Here is an 18,564-nt window from a genome sequence, read left to right as displayed (position 1 = left end):
ATTGTATATACGTAGCGTGAGTACATAGAATCAGGGCCGACCCTTGCTCTGAAAGGTTCCCTTTCTTTAGAAGTTGGGAAGGTATTACTAAAATTTTTCGTTTGTTGTAAAAAGCAAGCAGCTCTCGTAGAACCGAACAATAATATATTCAAAAAATATTCTCTGTTGAAACGAGGGTAGGTATTTAACGGACCTTTTTTAACAGTCACGGTACACGGTAGAATTAAAGAATTTTCAAATCAAGGGATACTTTTAATGCATGCAAGATCGTCGGTAGAAATTGTTTTGCACTGGGTTCCGTGCCATCGTAGCTTAGAACTGGTCGAGAATGCTTTGATTTTAATTAAATCGATTCGAGTAACACATAGAATATAGGCATGTGAGGACGAAGCAGTGAAAATGCTTCAGCATTTGGGCGCATTGATTAGATCGAAGCTGTATTTTATTGTTTATTTCAATGTTACGATCATAAGATATTTATACAATAGATACGACATTATTAATACGTAAACGTGTACTCGAAACTCGTGGTACAATAAAAAGGGGCGTGACTTTTCATTTAAAAATAATAAAACTTTTTCGTTAGTAGTTTTCGTTTTTGAGATAATTGATTTTGATAGTAGGATGTACACGCGTACTTCACTAAAACACGATACGAACGATTTCATTACACAAGTTCAACATGTTTTTCTTTTATAACTGAAATGCCTATTCTTCGTATCGAAGTCTTGAAAATATATTTATATGCTAATTGAATTTTTTAAGTATTATATTAGAATGTAATTAAACAATACTAACTTGGAATATTACGATCTTTCCATGTAAATCGACGATGGCGACACATATGTAAGTGAGTACATACGTGGCATCCAGATTTACAGATTTGTCAATCAAGTACTATGCTTGCCCCGCGCATTTTAAAATTGTTTGTCTCGAAAACAAAAATTCAAATATACAAAATTTATATCACATTTTCGATATATTTTTTTTCCAGGAGAAGTACACGTTACAATTTAAAATAAAATTTGCATCGCGTATTTAAGATCGCGTTCTCTACATACGTCCAGTAGCGACGATCGATATTTTTTTATTTACATTACTATTGTCTATTAGCTTTAACAAGTTAGCGCATCTAATTTCGTATACATATTTACGTTGAACGGTAACTTTGTTAACGCAAGCAAGAAATGACGTGCTTATCTTGTATCTTTGTCGATAGCACAGAAAATATACTATCTTTACGGACGCATAGATATTAGATTAAAAATAGAAAATGTCATGGTATTTGGTACTGTCCCGCGCCTGGAACATTTACTGAAACATAAAACGTACGCGTACAATACGAAATTATTAATAAAGAATAGGAAAACATTTATGTTGAAATTTTTTCGAGTACTCACTGTGTTTGTTGCGTTTAAAATAAATAATTTTTCGGACTTGTTGCATGTTTGCCACAAAAAACAACAGTAGGATAAAATAGATATAACGAATACTACTATCAATATGGCCCATAAAAACCAAAATATGCAGAGGCGAACGTTCATCCAACTTGGGTCAACAGTGTAGTATCTAAACTCGTCATTCACCGATTCTGAAAACAAATGTTTCATATACTTAACAATTTAATTTGCTTCGCGTATATTCGTTCTTTGAATTTATCTAAACGGTCCAAAACAAACGTACAGTTATTTCATTATACTCGGAACAATTATCGTCGATCGATCGAATTGAAATCGTTATCTTCGTCAATTTGGGACATCTGGTCCGCAAGTACACATCGCGCACAGATGCGCGACATTTCGTTTCGTTATCAACGATGCTTTATTCAACGTGTAATTTTCGCGGTTGTGTTATACAATAGTGACAATATCAAACCTGAGTCCTTTTGTCTCTCTTTCGACCCGGTGTTTTGTATGGCTTCGTAAATCGATTTACCATAGAATAGGCGACTGGTTTCTTTGGATTCCATTGTTTTTCATGCTTCCTTTCTTCTTGCTCGTGCTCTTTGCTATCAGAGTGGCCGACTAATGGTTTCCTTGATTCATCGTGTTTTCCATTGCGCGTTCGTTTGCTAACCGATACGACAGAGGATAAGTACTTACGCGTGTTTACAAAAGCGAGACACGATTTAGGCTGACTGTCGATGATCGGTGTCAGAATACAGGACAACAGAGGCGAACTTTTATATACGTACGAGATAAATACAGACAGAAATAGATACCAATTGAATGGCGAAATTGCTTTCACCGCCCCCATTGTCATTTTTCTTTCGCTCTTATCTCGTAGAAGATACGTTAGAGGCGATTCAATACATGTGTTTACGTATTTTTAAATTCCCCGTCGCTTTAATTAGAGAACAGCCAGCAGACAGTAGATAATTTTCATACGCAACGCGACCTTTCAAATCTACCGTAAAACACTGTCCGCGATTGAAACTTTTACCAAATATCCAAGCACAGAACGTTCCGTCTAACTCGGGCATCTTAAATATATCGCTTATTTTTCATGATAGGAAATGTTTCTCAAGGTAATTGAAATTCCTTCGAATTGAACTACGTTCATACATGTATTTATTATCATAACAAGATAGCCAAAGTCATGCAGTTTTAATACAGTCATAAACTGTTGATTAAAGTTCATCGCAGAAACAAAAATTTTCAGATGTAACGAGATATAGAACGAATGATATTTACAACGTTATGCACTTGTCGAAATGTCATAATCTTTCTGCGTATAGCCGGGAAGCTTTTACATTAAAATGTTGGCATTGTTCTAATCTTGGGTAGGACACGTACAAATTTTTAATATAAAAATACTTTGTTTAACGCACTATAATTATTTTGATCCGTACACAACTAACTAATCGTTAATTTTACAAAATCTTGCTTATAAAAATGTTCAGAATTTGAAGAATAGTATCGTAGCAAACGCATTTATTATCAATCGCAACATCGATATGGAAGCAGCCACGGCTGCTGCGTTTTTCCCTGATTTTGTTGTACTTGACGTGGGAATGGTGCTCGTTTCGTTGCATGCACAGTTTTCCGTAGTTGATTCGGTATTCGAATCAGTTGTGGTTTCTTTTATTTCTTTGGCTTTCAATACATACGCAGCATTAGCAGTCAGTAGAAAATTGTTTCCAGATATGCGTGCCCTAAGCAGTATAGTACAGTTTGATCATTTTAAACGAATTCTTATGCGCGTTCATAATATTTGATAAAAGAACTTACGTAACGTAGACAGCATTACTGGAGGCAATAACAATTTCCATAGAATCCTCTAGGTTTGGATACAATGAGGTTAAATTAACTTTCTCTTGCCGTAGATTTAGATTAATGACAATCAAATATGTAGGGTAGTCTTCAAAAAATCTGATGAAAAATTAGATTAGATAATTACCGAATACATAGAAAATCTAATCATATTTCGTACAAACCTTCTTAAAATTAACACCCGATCATTATTTAGGGTTGTTAGTTCATAGTCTCCATGGGTGAAAACTTTTTCTCTCCTAAGAGTAGTAAGCGATTTGTAAGTGTTTAAGTTACTCTGTTTCTGAAGTTGCTGCATTTTGACGTTTCTATCCAAGTAATCTGGGTGAAGAGGAAGGTACGTGGTTTCGTTGGTTGAAAATCCTGCCGACGAGTCAGAGTTCCACTGCATCGGTGTTCTTGCAGGATCTCTAGAATATTTTTCGTACGTTACGTTTGTTCTCGAACGACCCATAGGGTCAATCGTTTCGTTCCATAACATTTTTCTGTCCAACATAGCAATCTCTTCTCCATAGTAAGTATATGCTTGACCAGGTAATAAGAGACTAAGCATATGAAGACCATCAACGCGATTTAATCCAATTCTTGATGCTGCTCTTGAATTATCATGATTGGAAAGCTGAAATTAAAGAAAAGATATGTGCCAATCGTTTAAATTAGACGCATAGAATAGGAAATAATTGTTACGGTATATCTTATTACCACCCAATTTGTGGTTGCATTATCGGGGAGTATTTTGAACCAATCGTCTAGAATATTTTTAATATATCCAGCAGTACTGGTGTTTCGAATGCAGTCGATAAAGCGGAAATTAAAGGGCGGAATTCCAGCGTGCGTCTTATTACCATAAAGAGCTATCAGTGTTTCATCCGAATCATAAGATTCTGCGATAAGCAATCTGTAATTCGTCGAGTATATCATTATATCGTGAACGTGGGGTGAAAGCTCTAATCATATTTGTAATATTTTCGCATGTACTTCGAGGTTGCATTATTTGTTTCTACCCAATTATCGATGTATGAGCGAAACGTGTATAGAAGATTTGTATTCTCGGGCAATCCGGATGTATAGGATCCACTTTTCCCGATCGGTTCGTCTCTTAAGACTTTGTCTTCGAAAAAATACGATACTCCGTTAATACGAAAACCATCGACGCCTCTTTTTAACCAAAAGTTAAATACATCCTGCGACGTGAAAATAGATTAATTTTTCATCAGAGTGTAAAATGTAGCTTTGTCGTAATAGAAATACTGTACCAGTAACTCTTGTACCACATTTTCGTTTCTTAAATTGAGATCAGGTTGGGATTCGTGAAACTTATGGTAATACCATTGTTGCCTTTTATCGTGCCAAGTCCATGCAGATCCCTCTTTGTCGCTGTAAGTGCTCACCTGAATAAAAGATAAAATTACGTCGCATTGTTCGAAAAGTATAATTTTTAAATTAGAAGAAATCTACCCAATTATTAGGAGGTGTCCTAGTGCCGTTTTCGTCGATAGATCCATTCGACCAAACGTAATAGTTATTGTATGGATGAATATTATCGATGGATAGCAAAAACCATTTGTGTACGTCGCTTGAATGATTTGGCACTATGTCCAGCATGACTTTCACGTCTGAAATATTGAGTTCTGTTGTACGTATGTACATATCGGTGTTTTTATATTGAACAAACGCGTATTGTCTATCCATACGTACCACGATGGTGTGCTTCTTTTACGAATTCATCAAACTGCTCGAGATTACCAAAGAGGGGATTTATATCGATGTAATTGGAAATGTCGTATCCAGAATCTATCAATGGCGACGGGTAAACAGGATTTAGCCAAATCGCGTCGATTCCAAGATCATTCAGATAATCGAGACGACTGATGATACCTTGAAACCATCTCAAAAATATAGTTTCGATAAAAACGCGTTTAGAGTGTAGTGCATAAGTAGTTTACAAATGGATTATGAACGGTTGTAACGTACCCTTTAAGTCACCCTCGCCGTTACCGTCGGTGTCCTGAAATCCTCTCGGCCAGATTTGATAAACCAGCGCGGTTTCCCACCATTCCTTGTTGCTAGACTCTGCACACTTTGTTTCCGCGAGTAGAAGTCCCAGAATGAGTAGCAACCATTTACGGAGCACAGTCATATTGGCGATTTCACCGAAACATGCCGGACACCTGCGATTTGATCCTGTTATATATATTTTTGGCAGAAATCAGGTTATCGCTTTATCTTCGCTATCGCGATTATTCCCGTGTGCCCTTATCGCGCTTATTCCTTGTCCTCGGAGCATCGAAACCGCGTCATTGTTTACGTTGATCGAGAACAGAAAGGTTTTGTAATCTCTTTGGTACGTGGACAGTCGTTTTGAACAATCGGTCTGAACGATGATTTTATTCTTGTGCGAGATTTTCAGCTGCTTACCTCGGAGACGATCTTCAAAGGTATTCTCGATTCTGGAGTTTCGAGTTAATTGCATTTTCGCAATTCCGCTGTACGAGAGACGTAAATAAGTACCTACTTTAGTTACGTCCATTCTGGTAGAAGGATACTCTGCGTCCATTCAGAAACTGAGCTGTCAACATGTGCAGTGATCAGTACCGGTTGCGTGTTATCGTTCGATTCTCGAGAAGAAAAGAGGAAAATATTAGCGTAGAATTACGCATACCGTCACCAGATAACGATGACCTGGCAAGTAATCGATTTTCCGCGCGCGTTAACTACATATTTTTGGAAACCTCTTTATCTTTTTATTTATTTGCAATAACTTATCGCGAGAGAGATTTATCGTTTCGTATGATCTCCCGCGACACACTTTTCGGACAAATTCTCGGTAAAGAAGAAACGAAAAGAGAGGAAAGAAAGGAAAACGAGTAATGTATTTTGTAACCGTTAAAAGAGATCAAACGCACGATATCTAGGTCGTTGCACGTCTAACACAGGAAACTACTTAACGATAAAAGAGCGTCATTATTCGTCCGGTTTTCCTTTTATTTACCGTAGAGCGTGTTCTGCGATGAAATAATACTCCTGTCAAGGCTAACGGTAACGTCAACCATGTTGCTAAGTAGTCGCGTCGATACACTTTCCGGGATATGTTTAAATTCTGTTCGTGTACAGTGAATTATTCCTTTTTTTTTATATTCATCCAGCAGGTCTGTAGTGCGGTGATCGATACACCATATTTCAAGTACCTACATATGTACGTGTTACAGTAATTTGTAGGTATACAGGGCGGGTGTATAGGGAAATTAGGCACGCGTTTGAAATAAACTGCTCGCAGCGGTGTAAATAACATTTAATGTCTGTATATTTTGCACTTTCGACTCAATTACAATTAATTGATTCTTAGTCGGTCGCTCGTAATGTTTTTCTGAAACGGGTCACTGAAACAGCCACTTGCGATCGAGCAACAAACCGATTAACGGACAGTCTAAACAATCGATATATTTCTTTAGTATATTTTTTAAGAACTACGTAGTTAAAAGTTTTAACTTAAAACGGTTGAACATTTCGCAGAATAATCGAGCGACTGTCCAAAGTATCTCTTTTACTTTTCCGGCAACGATCAATTTTTAATGTTTAATAACACGTCGGTTCGTTATTCTGTCGATTTTGTTGCTGCGAAGGTAAGCGGTTTTCAGCGTTTTCTCTCTCTTTCTCTCTTTCTTTCTCTCACTCTCTTTCACTCCCTGATTTTTCTCGACTCTATTTTTAAGGGGTTTTCAACGAGATCGTGCATCAACAATTAACACGCGCTATTCGATTTTCGTCGTTTGCGTTTAAGATACGTTGAACACTAGCTTTTCCATTTGTTCGATTTCTGCGATCTTGATAACGCAAATGACGAACAACGAATCGACAGTATAATAATGCCAATAATAATGAGCGTAGGCATAAACGGCTTAACATGTTACAATAATTTTACAACGGACGTTTTCGGTCCTTTCTTATTCTGTACAACAGGAATTATAGTATACATACATGTATGTATGTATGTTTGTTTGTATGCGTATATACATAGATGTGTACATACGTGCGTGTACATACACACGCACGCATGTACATACATATGTGTATAGAGAAGACGGAAGATAAAGCTTTATGGCTCGTAGTAGAAGAACGGTGCAGAAAGATCGATACTTTCGCATAATGGGGTGCCGTTCCTTCTCGGTTCCTCGCTGAATCTGTGCTGCGAGGATACGTATCATGCTAACGTTTCTTGAAACAATTTTCATACTAGTATAAAAATGTTTTATCAGAAGCGAAACAATTGTCGATTTTAACAAACAATTTTATTGCAATAATGAAACGACGAATCAAACTAACATCCCGCGTAAACTATTGGTCCTTGTTGTTACTAATAAAAATGTGCACGATGTTGATGGGTGACAAAGAAGTAAAGTAAATTATATGTGCATGTAAAGTAAGCGCTTCGGCTCGCTATGGCACTCGTTCCTCATCGAGAGCACTGCATTATATCGGCTGCAAGGTAAGCCTCCCCAAGGAGGTGTATCGTTGGCAACACGATTACGCGACAAGTTCTCGACTTTCTTGCTGGCTAATACTGCGTCTAGGTTAGCTAAATAATTGTTGCGATACTCGAGCGAGATGTACGACGTTGCGTACGCAACGTAAACGTAATCGCATTTCGTTGTATAGCGTAAATGTTACGGATGGAATGGAAGTCCAGGCGTGATGAAGTTTCGACGGAAATGGGGGGAATCGAGGAGCGAAAGTGAAAGAAGGAGTAAAAGCAAGGGCGAGCGGTTGTTGTATGGGCCCTAGAACGATTTCTACAGCAACGCGGGGTGGCGGATTGATCGCGTTGGTTTAAACGGAACTAGAGGGAGACTAGGGGGAGGCTGGGGTCGTAAAAGTAAGTACGTGGAAGATAGAGCGGAAAGAATAACGAGATTTCGTGAGGTATTGATCAAGAGCACGGCCAGCGTTCCGTCTTTTTGCGGTTTTTCCTACTTAATCTCGTAAACACTTTTTTCTCGTTTTCTGCTTTTACGCGTACATCGAACTTGTCGATATACATACCTTGGCTAGGGTTTAAGTTCTATCAGAGTTTCTTATACGCTAACGGGACCTGGCGTCCACCGTGGATCTTAGTAATCGATCGAACAGCGAGAATATTCGAGGCCTCTGAACGACCTGCGAGGAAACGGTCAACGTAACGGCGAACATAGTAAGTAAGTACCTACGTATCGTCGAGGAGAAATCGAGAAAACGGCAATTACAAACTAGCTTATAGACTTGTCGATCGAACCGATATTCTTGTTACGGTGTAATGCAGTGCTGTCGAAACTAGAGTAAGGCCTCTTTATACGTGGCTTCTTTTCCTTGCCACGCAAAGGAACACACCGCATTCGTATGGTTTATATTAAGGCTCGCAGAAATAATTCAAAGTCTCGTTCGACGCGGTGTCCTTTTCACTTTGCAACATGATAACGGTCACTCGCAGGTAAAAACCTTCAACTTTCGGATATACATACGTATGTACGTTCGACAGCACCGATTATATTGACCCGACAAGACGCGAAAGATTTTTAACGAATAGAAGAACAAGTTTTTTTTTTTCGGGACACTGTCTTTCGGTCCATTTCATTTTTTCTTTCAAATATCATTACGTGGGATAACAACAAGCAGTCGCACCCTAAGGTTTTCAACAGTCTTTCAACATTTTAAAAGCGTTTAAAAATTTTTTATTCTAGATCCGTTTAATAATTTCTATCAAAGTTTTACGATTGGTTCGAATTGATTAAAATCGGATAGGTAAGATCTACGTGGGCATTCAAGATTGCCAAAATTTTCCCTCGACTTCGCGTCGATGGTACGGTATATTAGCGTAAAATTAGCGATCTTCATCTTCTATTTACAACAGGACTATTTATATATTATAATCTACAATCGTGTTCTAATCATCGGACAGATGCTCCTGATGGTAAGGTAGAAGAGAGTTTCTAATCGAAGGGTTCCGTACGAGAAGTTCTCAAGTTAATTTTCAAGTCACACCACGGACAATACCGCGAGACGCGATTAATCAACTCGGTGATTTCGTGGACGAAATTTAACGATGCGACGCGACGTATCGATTAATCTGTAAATAATAAAGTCAGATAATCGATACCCGGAGATATTTTCGCGCCAAACGCTTCGATTCTCTCTTCGTAATAACGTACCTATCGTAAATGTTAGGCAATAACGCAACAATACATATATACACGCGTCTATATTTATCTACTGGCGAACAGCACTTATGTATGTATCTATGTATGCATGTATGTATGTATGTATGTATGTATGTATGTATGTTTCGCTTCACGGTACAAAACTCCGATTCAATGTGCATAGTTTGTTTCGCCATTAGCGTGACTGGCCGGTCTTTGAATGGGTCGCCATCGTCGTTAACAACAAGTATCGTACTTTACAAAGTTTTTCTATCTTACAATGTAACGTTAGTTCTCGAATTGTTTCTAGAAAACATACACCGATCACCTCCCTATTTTCTCTGTCTGGTCGTTTCAATTCAGGAACCGATTATTTCCATTTCGAAAACAGAATGCCCTGCCCGACTTTCACAGATAGACGTTCCAACAGAACAAACAATTTATATATTCTAGCGAGGGAACTGCACTCCGATAAAAGTTAATCGGCCGCTCGAGGCCAGTGTTTGTCCGACCGTGAATCGGCCATGGATCGTACTTTAACCGTAGATTCGTACAGGAAGACGAGCGATGCGATCTAGCAAGAGAATGTAGCCAAACGATACGACCAAGATTAACTGCTCCGTTGGCTTTGAGCGGCTCGATCGATTATTCTTCCGAGTACAGACGATCCGAGAAAATCTAAAAGATGAGCATATTTTTCTCCAGAAAGGAATAGAAACGTCAATTATAAGGGTAACGAGCGTACAATTTTAAACTTTCGCTCGAACAAACAAACGATTCGGCCTCGATTGTTTACGGTCGGGGCCGTTCGTTGCACACGATCTCCTTATCTATCTACAACCTATATCGATTCGCGCGGATGTTGAAAGGTACGCGCGAAATTTTATTTAGAACGATCGTACGCGCTTAACGATCATATTTTTTTTTCCTTCTATCTCGCTACGAGTGTCTTGCAATTAGAATTACGAGTAAAGACAAAGATTAGAACGATAGATTCGATAGAGTTGAGTATGCATGTATAACGTTAGGTATCAGAGATAGGAATAGAATCGTATAATTGATCGTGTATAGTTAGAGAAAGAGAGACAAAGTGTATACGGGTTAGGTCTCTGTTTGTGTGTGAGAGTCTCAGTGTGTATAATAGGATTTCTTGATAAAATCGAATAGAAACGTTGATACGTTAGTGTAGATTGTATTTACAATAGGTATGTAAAAGGCGGCCAGCCCCGTGCGTCTATAAGGGAAACCCCCTTGAAACTCTCGAAATATATGTATATATAGCTAGAATAAATCTCGAAGAAAGACGACGCGACGATTCGAAGAATAAATCGTCGAGATAAAATTCTGATTTTCTTGCGTCGACAAGATTCGAAAACCCTCCGGTTGTCGTTTTGTTAATACTGTTTCTTGGGTTGCGAACAACGAACACAACCCCATCCATTACCGTTACCTGCATTTCGTTCGTCGAAGGAATAACGCCGTTCGAATATCCCTTAACCGCTTTCGATCCCCCGAGCCTCTGACAAACTAACAAACTGAATACTGTATTATGTTTCTCCTTTTGGTCCGGACTGAAATTTCTCTCTAACGTTGGTCGTTTCGCGTATACAATCGACTAATCGTAGACAAAACTAGTGTATACCGAAGTACTATTATCGAAAACTATACGGAGAACAGACGATCCGTTACGACTAAAATTTGTCCCTTTGTTTCTCTACGAGTCGTAAAACAGACACAATTGAAACTACTTGATCCGGTTGTTTCGCTTTTTACTGGTCCTGGCTGTGCGTATGACCATAGTTTTTTTTTTTTTTCTTCTTTAATTCTGACGATAGACTGATCGATGCAGATACACAGTGTTGGCGATTTACGTTAAGTAAAGACCATTGGATAGTTTTTTGTTTTTTTTTTTTGTTTTATACAACGTTAGAAAGTTTATCTGATTGTCATTAAGAAATAATTAAACTGATTTGAAAGGTACAAGACTAAACGATGTACAATATAATATACATTGTCGCGGTGAAACTAGAACGATTACGAGGTCTTCGAGTTTCGAAGCGATAATTGGTCGGAAACTTTGATAGTAGATAAAAACGAGGATATTTGCTTTTCGAGTCTTGTTAGTTTTCACGAATCTGCATCTATCGTAATGGGTACGATTGGGTCGGTTCGTACTTGATAACAACCTAATTCTACGGGAATTGACAAGTGCCGATTCTAAACTAAAATCTTCCTCTAATTCGTGTCCATTGGACTAAACGTCGGTATCGACGGTTCGTATAATATAGAAAACGCTTAAATATGGAATTTAAATCCGGTTCGATTCGGATCGAGAGAATCGTTCGTTTCGAGCAACGCGGTGGACCCAATCGCAAAGATGAATACGTAAGTATAATAGTTGTAACGTGTTTGAAATATTTGCGTTTACGCGCAATAATCGTTATCGATTCGAGGCGTTGATAAGGGTTGTGTTGGGGCTGGCCACGCGGAAACGGTGTCTTTAGATTCGAGAAAACAGAATGCTCGTCGAAGAGCGAAATTCCGCTTTTCGCCCATTTCGTTTGTCGATCCTACCTATGTATCTAAGTATGTATGTAAGAACGGCGAACGAATCGATCGATCGATCGAATCGAATGCGCGAGTATCAACATGTTTCGAGTAGTTTCGTTGGTACAGGCTTCGTTTGTCCACGTTACGGGTAACTCGATAATTTATTCAGTCTTGACACGTTTTAAGCCCGATATCTAGGTGAAGAGAAAACGAAGTCTGGACTTGAAATCTCGGATCGATCGACCGAAACTTTCAACGGCAGAAATTGATTGTAAGCGATTAAGGTATAGATTTGTAACACCACGGACGTCTCGTTCAGATCGCTTAGATCAATTTTCATTTCTTACCAGCGAAAATGTTTATCGGCGATGTTTGTCGCGTGTCTGGGAAATTTCTTGTCGAAACGAAAAATAGAGAACGAAAGACGCGAGCTGGCCAGTTTGTTGGCTGCCGCCGGTCACTGTTGCGCGAACGGAACGAAATTTCTCGACGAGAGTCTAAGAAAAGGAAAGCACAGAGAAATAAATGAGAGAGGAGAGTATGGCCAGTTTGAAAACGACGCACCGTGAATAAAACGGACGAATTTAAACGGCCATCGCGGCATAAACGCGGTTGAATTCGTTTTGTTGCGGGTCCGCTTAGTGGGATTGAAAGGACTTGCGCAGGCGGGCCGGTCCGCCTGATGAAGAGTAATTGGAATAAATGCACGAAGAAGAGAGATCGTCCGGTTCCAGAAATTTTCGTCGATCACGCTGCTGGACAGTTCGATCGTCGAGGTACGCGTAGCACTTTTGATTTCGTTTCGTTCCGCGATTGCCTTCTCTACTGTGTTTTTCCTCTACCGCCTAGAAAATACAATTTCAATATTCGATCTATCGTGCGAGATAGCACGTAGAACGTTATATCCCACGGTCTTTTAAGAACAATTTCCGTCGAGAACGATTCGTCGTATAACCGAACGAACCAAAACCGATGCGACCGAAGCGTCGTTCTTCGAAAATTAATACACATCATCATCATCATCATCATCATCATCGTCATCATTATTATTACTATTATTACTATTATTATTATTAATATTGTTATTGTTATTATTAATATTATTATTGTTATGAATATTATTATTATTATTATTAATATTATTATTATATTATTGCGTAGTTCGGAAACGAAGAAACTACGACTACGATACTTTCGCACACGACGCATGCTGTGCGTTCGAATCGTTTGCAATCACAGCTATCGCATTGAAATTTGGCACCGAAAAGTTTAGTAACTATTTGCAAGCAACAAACAATTGTAGCTTAACGCATCGTGAACCGGTTGTTTTTTTATATACTTTTTGTTTATTCCACCGAACGTGATTGAAAATGATCCAGTACGAGTGCAAGATCTGCCGAGAATTTAGTCTGTCTTCTCTCCCTCTGATAAGAAACGAGAAATTTTCATGGTAAACGATGATATTGTCTCGTTAGTCGTAACTGTTTGGTAAAAGAATCCATAGCTAACCGTGCAAAGGCACGTTAACTGGTTGATATTCGGAGCATAGGTATTGGGGAGAAATTCACCACCGGTGTGCGACGCGTTAACGTTCGTTTCTTTCGAAAAGAAATTGGAGGACGAATCAGGTACCCGGTAGCAGAACGTACATTTCACGCGTGCGGTCGATCGATGACGTTGATTCTGGTCGCATCGGTTCTCCAGCGAGAGACTGTTTGATTTCACGGTGCATGGATGACGATCGTTCGGCCAGCAGTCGCGCGACGAGAACTTGGTAACATTCCGGATCCCATTTACGGTTTATCACTTCAACGCTTTGCTATCGAGTGTCGTCAATATACATGTACGTCCTACTAGACGTATATCTCTTTCAACGATCCTCTTATTAAAATATCTATATCGTATGCGATACATACTCTATATACTTCTTTTCCCCTTTATACATGTAATGTTGGGCTGAACTGGCGTCGCGTCGCGTCGCGTCGCGGCGACAACGTCTCTGCGACGATTTCGTTGCTCTTTCGCTGCCTTTCTCGCGCGCCACTAGCATCAATCTACCCCCGTTCCCATAATTTTTCGTCCAACAAACTCAAATAAAACGCGAAGCCGAAGCCTGGTCCGTGACCGTTCTACGCGAACGAACATACAGTGTTTCGTGTAGGCGTCATTTTTCAAAGTTGAAAAACTTTATAGCTTCGATAAAACGTGTATTTAAGTACCTACGCGGTTGAAGCTTTAGTCGGCCGTTTCGGTAAGGAAGAAGAAGTTGACTATGACAGATACGGCCAGTCGCGGACTGTGTTGCAACGTTTCTTAAAATTTATTCAACGGTTACTTTCACCGTTGGTAATAACGAATTTGATTCGGTGACTCGACGCGATTTGTACAGAAATGAAATGATAAGGCAAGGGATTGAGAACCTTTGTAGTAGCTGGCTTGTAGATGCTAGCTCATCTTAACCGATCTTGTGCGGCCAATATGTATTTTCTGGTTGGATCGTGACACGAGTCTTGTTCGAACCATTATTTTGCAAGTGCCGAACACCCTTCTATGTATACCTATACGCAGCATCGCATCGTCTGCACAATGTTCGTCCGATCCACTTAACTTTAAGTTAACGCGCCGGGAGCAACGACGAGCGACCCTCGATCAAAGGCAGTGAATACCAACAGAAACGTTGACGTTTGAACGAAGGTCGTCGTGTCGGTTGCGATCTACGACCTCCGTACTTGATTACGTTTCATGGACTAATTATCTTTAACAAATAACAAAACATGTTTCATTGCGGTAGCAACGATCCGATCGACGATCGTTGCGGAAGAAAAGGCTTGTAGATCGTTGCAATCGCGGGTACTCTTACTAATCTCTGTTCCTCGAGGGATTAAATAAATACGCTACTTTTGTATATTTGTTTACCACTGTGAACGAACAAAACATGGTTCGAGACTAGATTCCATTATTTTTCTTATCTACGTATCCCCGTTTTTTTTCGTAACTTGAAGATTTTGTTTTCTTTTTGGTATTGTTTTAATTTTCCTCTGTTCGCTTTTCAATAGATAATTACTCGTTCTCAGGCATACTAACTTTTTCATGTATTCATCAGTCATTCGTACTAACGTTCGCGCGATCACGTTCGTTGTTAATCGTCCCGTTGGGGAGAGGGTGAAAGCTACTAGTAGCAGTTTTTTCTCGGCACAGTACGGAGAGTTTGTTCGCCCAGCGAAATCGCACCCCCTCGATTCCACTTCTCTTTTATCCTGAAAGGAGAAACGATAAATATCGGTCAGATAAAAAGAGTTTTACCAGACTTATTCATCAGTCCCGGCCGCGTCCAGTAACGTTCGATAGCATTCAACCTGCTCCCAGTCGCGTTCAATCGCGCGGTCATTATATTATGCTATTCATTTTCCTTTTTCGTTTCCCGTAGTGATTTTCTGGTGGAATTCGCGTCCGAGGATTCGAACTCGTTCGTTCGTTCTCGTAAGTTTGGCTTTACAAGAAAATACGAACGGTGCACAGCGTGTATCGCGTGCCGCCTCGTTACGCAAAGCAATCCATGCGAGACTTTTATGCTCGACAGTCGGTACCAGATATGCCGTGCAAAATCATTAATTATTTGCTCACTGTGATCAGAATTGTTGATCTTCGAACCAGCTCCCGCAGAGGGTTACCCGGTCTTCCTCGGGAGTACTTTTTTTTTCACCAGAGAAAGACCAGTCGGTCGAACGATAAGTCGCGGATTAAACCTCGAGCGTGTACGAATCACGTAACGCAGCATACGGATGCATCGACGCGTGTTCCTCTACGTTTGGCGTGGTTGGAACAAATACCGGTGCGGAAGTAGAACACGATGGGTGTCTGCTTCTATTTATACAGCACTGCCCACGACCGGAATACATACTTCCCGCGACTTTGTCCCCGTTCTACGCGGCAACAGATAGAACAGTTTCAAACGCAACGCGCTCAAGATAAAATCGGCCAATCGACTCATCGATCGGTTTAACCCCTTCCCGTACTTTAACGAGCCTGACTCGTGACAAAGATTTTGGCCCAAACATAAATATCGCGAGCCAGACTCGCGGACAGCAAATCACGGTCGTGATCGAGTTTTAGTTCCTATCAGTACGCTACAAGAGTCGGTCACGATTCCTATAACCTCTGTTATATACAAAGCAGTTTAGTATCAGTCTGGTATGTTTACCGCGCGTTGACGCTTACCGTTTGGGCCCGGATTTCGTCGAGCTAAATCGTACGGGAAGGGGTCAATCGATATTAAACTGATTTGTTCCTAGCAAAATAGATTCGAAAGAACTTGCGGATAATAGAAATATTATCATAAGCATCGAGAATGTTGTATACTTGCCGAGAGACTGGTTCGTCGAGCACACGTCTTGGCGGATGCGAGTGATAAGATACGCCGTGCCACGCCACGCCACGCCACACCACGCCACGCCACGTCACGCCACGCCACGCCGCAGCAGCAGGTAGGCCGACGTTTGGCGTCGCTCGGGCTCCTTAGAAGCCCTCGATAACGCCGTAGGCCTCGAGGGTCGACATAACGAGGTAGAACACCCACAGGGAAAAAAGGGTCAAGGATGTTATCACCTTTGGTACAAAAGGTCCTCCGAGTTCGCCGCCAATGGTCTTCGACCGCCTCAGTAGTAGAACCAAGATCACCAAGCAGGCTTCCGTACAAAACAACGTCACGGAGAAAGCTAAGCTGTTGCAAACAGAATCATTTTCATGTTCGTTAACTACCCTTTTATTCTTTCGACGTGTTCATTTATTGGAAAGTTTGCACGCTCGAAAAGAAATTGGAAATGCGGAATCGGAAGAATCGGTTATTACTTTGGAGGTAAAGGGTGTAACGGGACGGTGTACGGTGTATATGTATATTTATTAATATATCGTGTAAGGAAGGAATATAGAAAGGAAGGTAAATCGGTACTGACTTGCCGGGTTCCACTTCGAACCGATCGCCGTGGCAAGCATGGTAAACGGCCGCGATGCTCCATGCAATGCCAATTCCCAGGAAGACATTCACCGCGTTACTTCCGGTCACGTTTCCGACACTCGCGTCGGCGTACTTGTCCTGGCAGGCAGCCACTTTACTCGCGAATGTGTCTGCAATAAAATCACGTACTTAGATTTCCTTGCCTGGTCCTACTCTGTCCCTTCGCAACCCTTTCCTTCTTAAATATTTTGAATTAATGCGTGTAATATTAGTCGGAATTGATAAAATATTAACAACGATAATAAAGGACATTCTTTCCTTCGAGACGCAGACCCGCGACCTGGTAATTGGAGTATGCCAATCGTAATGTTCGCAGCATACGTTTCGATCTCAGCTATACATATACATATATAATATTGGATAACCTCGATACGACGGACGCTTTGCTCGAATTTAACAAGTTCGTTTGGTTACTGTGTCCTCGATCAAGGACGCCTATAAATTGAAAGGCAAATAAAAGTTGTCGAAACGGTCGAATGGTCGATATTTCTCGGTAGCTTTTAATAACCGTTATCGGTGGTCTCGGCGTCGAACGATTATACGTATGTATATTCTGAAAAGAGATGAAATAGAATTGGAACGTTTGTCTGGAACGATATCTTATCGAATTCTCGGCCAGTTTGAATCGAGTATCGAGCACGTTTGTATTATTATCGGCCAAGAATAATCGCGAAACGTTTCGCGAAAACGCGTAGATTCGTGGAAACGTATGGTTCTGGCCAAGCGATCTGGTTCTCTTTTACGTATATACGTCTAGGCGGATCCGCGCACGCATATTCTACAAACTTGGTAAAAAAGTTCCGCTCTCGTGGAGAAAATCTCGTTCGAGGACGGTCTTTTCTCCGGTGAACAAACGAGCCTTCGGAGGAGAAAAATTCTGAAAAGCTGGACCTCGTTTCAAAGCACCGAAAGAGACTCGATTATCGCGGCTTTTCTTTCCTTCTACATAATAAGCTGATACTTGATTTTCTCAAAAGAATCCGGTGAAAAAGTACGCATTGACCGCCTGGTTACAACTTTCCCGGAAACTTCTCTTTCATAACGGTGAAATAAACGCGTCGAAGCGAATACTGAATAGCCCCTCCGTGAATACCGAAAATTCGCTGAACCGCACCAACGAGAAAATTAACATCCTAGTGTTTAATTAAATAATTCTGGGAATTATACACGCGACTCAGCTTGCTCGCTGAAAACATTACAGAGACATTTTGTAAACGATCTTTCGTCGCATCGTTCAGTCGATTTCTAAGTATTTCCATATTTAGAGTCGGTCGCACGAATTTACGCGCGTTCCTTATTAAAAAGATAAAGTTCGCGAGTTTGTTGCGAGCGATATTCTTACGAGCAGCGCTCTCGACGACAAAACGGTCAACTTTCTGGGCAAATACAATAGTTTCCATTCTTTATGGTAAAAAGTATAATAAAATTCTGTATACCGACGCCTCTATATTCGTTAAGATCCATCGGATTTGTTAGCACAGAGTAGCACAAGTAGATCTTTCACAACACTCTTTTTTAAGGAACAACTTTTCGAATATTTTTATAATTGCTACATATT

General features: G+C 40.3%; 3 protein-coding genes across 5 annotated transcripts in view; all 3 read right to left on the bottom strand.

The window, feature by feature from the left end:
* Nucleotides 1-183: 183 nt before the first annotated feature.
* Nucleotides 184-2,262, bottom strand: LOC143349880 (uncharacterized). The gene is given in 5 exon segments (XM_076781491.1): nt 184-727; nt 799-1,314; nt 1,401-1,591; nt 1,876-1,975; nt 1,978-2,262. Coding segments are annotated over 4 exon segments (579 nt in total). The 3' UTR covers nt 184-727; nt 799-1,311.
* A 636-nt stretch (nt 2,263-2,898) lies between these two features.
* Nucleotides 2,899-5,619, bottom strand: LOC143349873 (maltase A3). Its single transcript, XM_076781480.1, has 9 exons — nt 5,247-5,619; nt 4,971-5,150; nt 4,731-4,888; nt 4,529-4,663; nt 4,251-4,456; nt 3,975-4,170; nt 3,437-3,891; nt 3,231-3,371; nt 2,899-3,154 (listed from the first exon to the last, which is right to left on the bottom strand). The coding sequence occupies exons 1-9, from the start codon at nt 5,410-5,412 to the stop codon at nt 2,899-2,901; spliced, it is 1,893 nt and encodes a 630-aa protein (XP_076637595.1). The 5' UTR covers nt 5,413-5,619.
* A 935-nt stretch (nt 5,620-6,554) lies between these two features.
* Nucleotides 6,555-18,564, bottom strand: part of Calx (sodium/calcium exchanger 3) — a 31,427-nt gene continuing 19,417 nt past the window's right edge. For 2 of the 3 annotated variants that reach the window (XR_013081015.1, XR_013081016.1), the window contains exons 7-9: nt 16,945-17,116; nt 16,356-16,712; nt 6,555-15,249 (exon numbers count right to left, since the gene is read on the bottom strand). Coding sequence is in view for 1 of the 3 variants with exons in the window: in XM_076781476.1 (XP_076637591.1) it covers nt 16,508-16,712; nt 16,945-17,116 (377 nt within the window). In the remaining 2 variants the exon portion in view is untranslated. Of the gene's footprint in view, nt 15,250-16,354; nt 16,713-16,944; nt 17,117-18,564 lie in introns of those variants that run through there. The other variant, XM_076781476.1, reaches the window with a different exon arrangement.

The sequence above is a fragment of the Colletes latitarsis genome, chromosome 14 (genome assembly GCF_051014445.1).
Source record: "Colletes latitarsis isolate SP2378_abdomen chromosome 14, iyColLati1, whole genome shotgun sequence".
Classification (NCBI taxonomy): domain Eukaryota; kingdom Metazoa; phylum Arthropoda; class Insecta; order Hymenoptera; family Colletidae; genus Colletes; species Colletes latitarsis.
The sequence above is the reverse complement of the archived record's forward strand: the minus strand, read 5'-3'. Positions and strand labels throughout refer to the sequence as shown.

Coding starts and splice junctions, on each gene's coding strand:
- LOC143349873 (XM_076781480.1), bottom strand. CDS start 5,412: ATGACTGTGCTCCGTAAATGGTTGCTACTCATTCTGGGACTTCTACTC. Junction 5,151..5,246: donor CGGCGAGGGTGACTTAAAGG/GTACGTTACAAC, acceptor GATGGTTTCAAG/GTATCATCAGTCGTCTCGAT. Junction 4,171..4,250: donor ACAAATAATGCAACCTCGAA/GTACATGCGAAA, acceptor GACGAATTACAG/ATTGCTTATCGCAGAATCTT.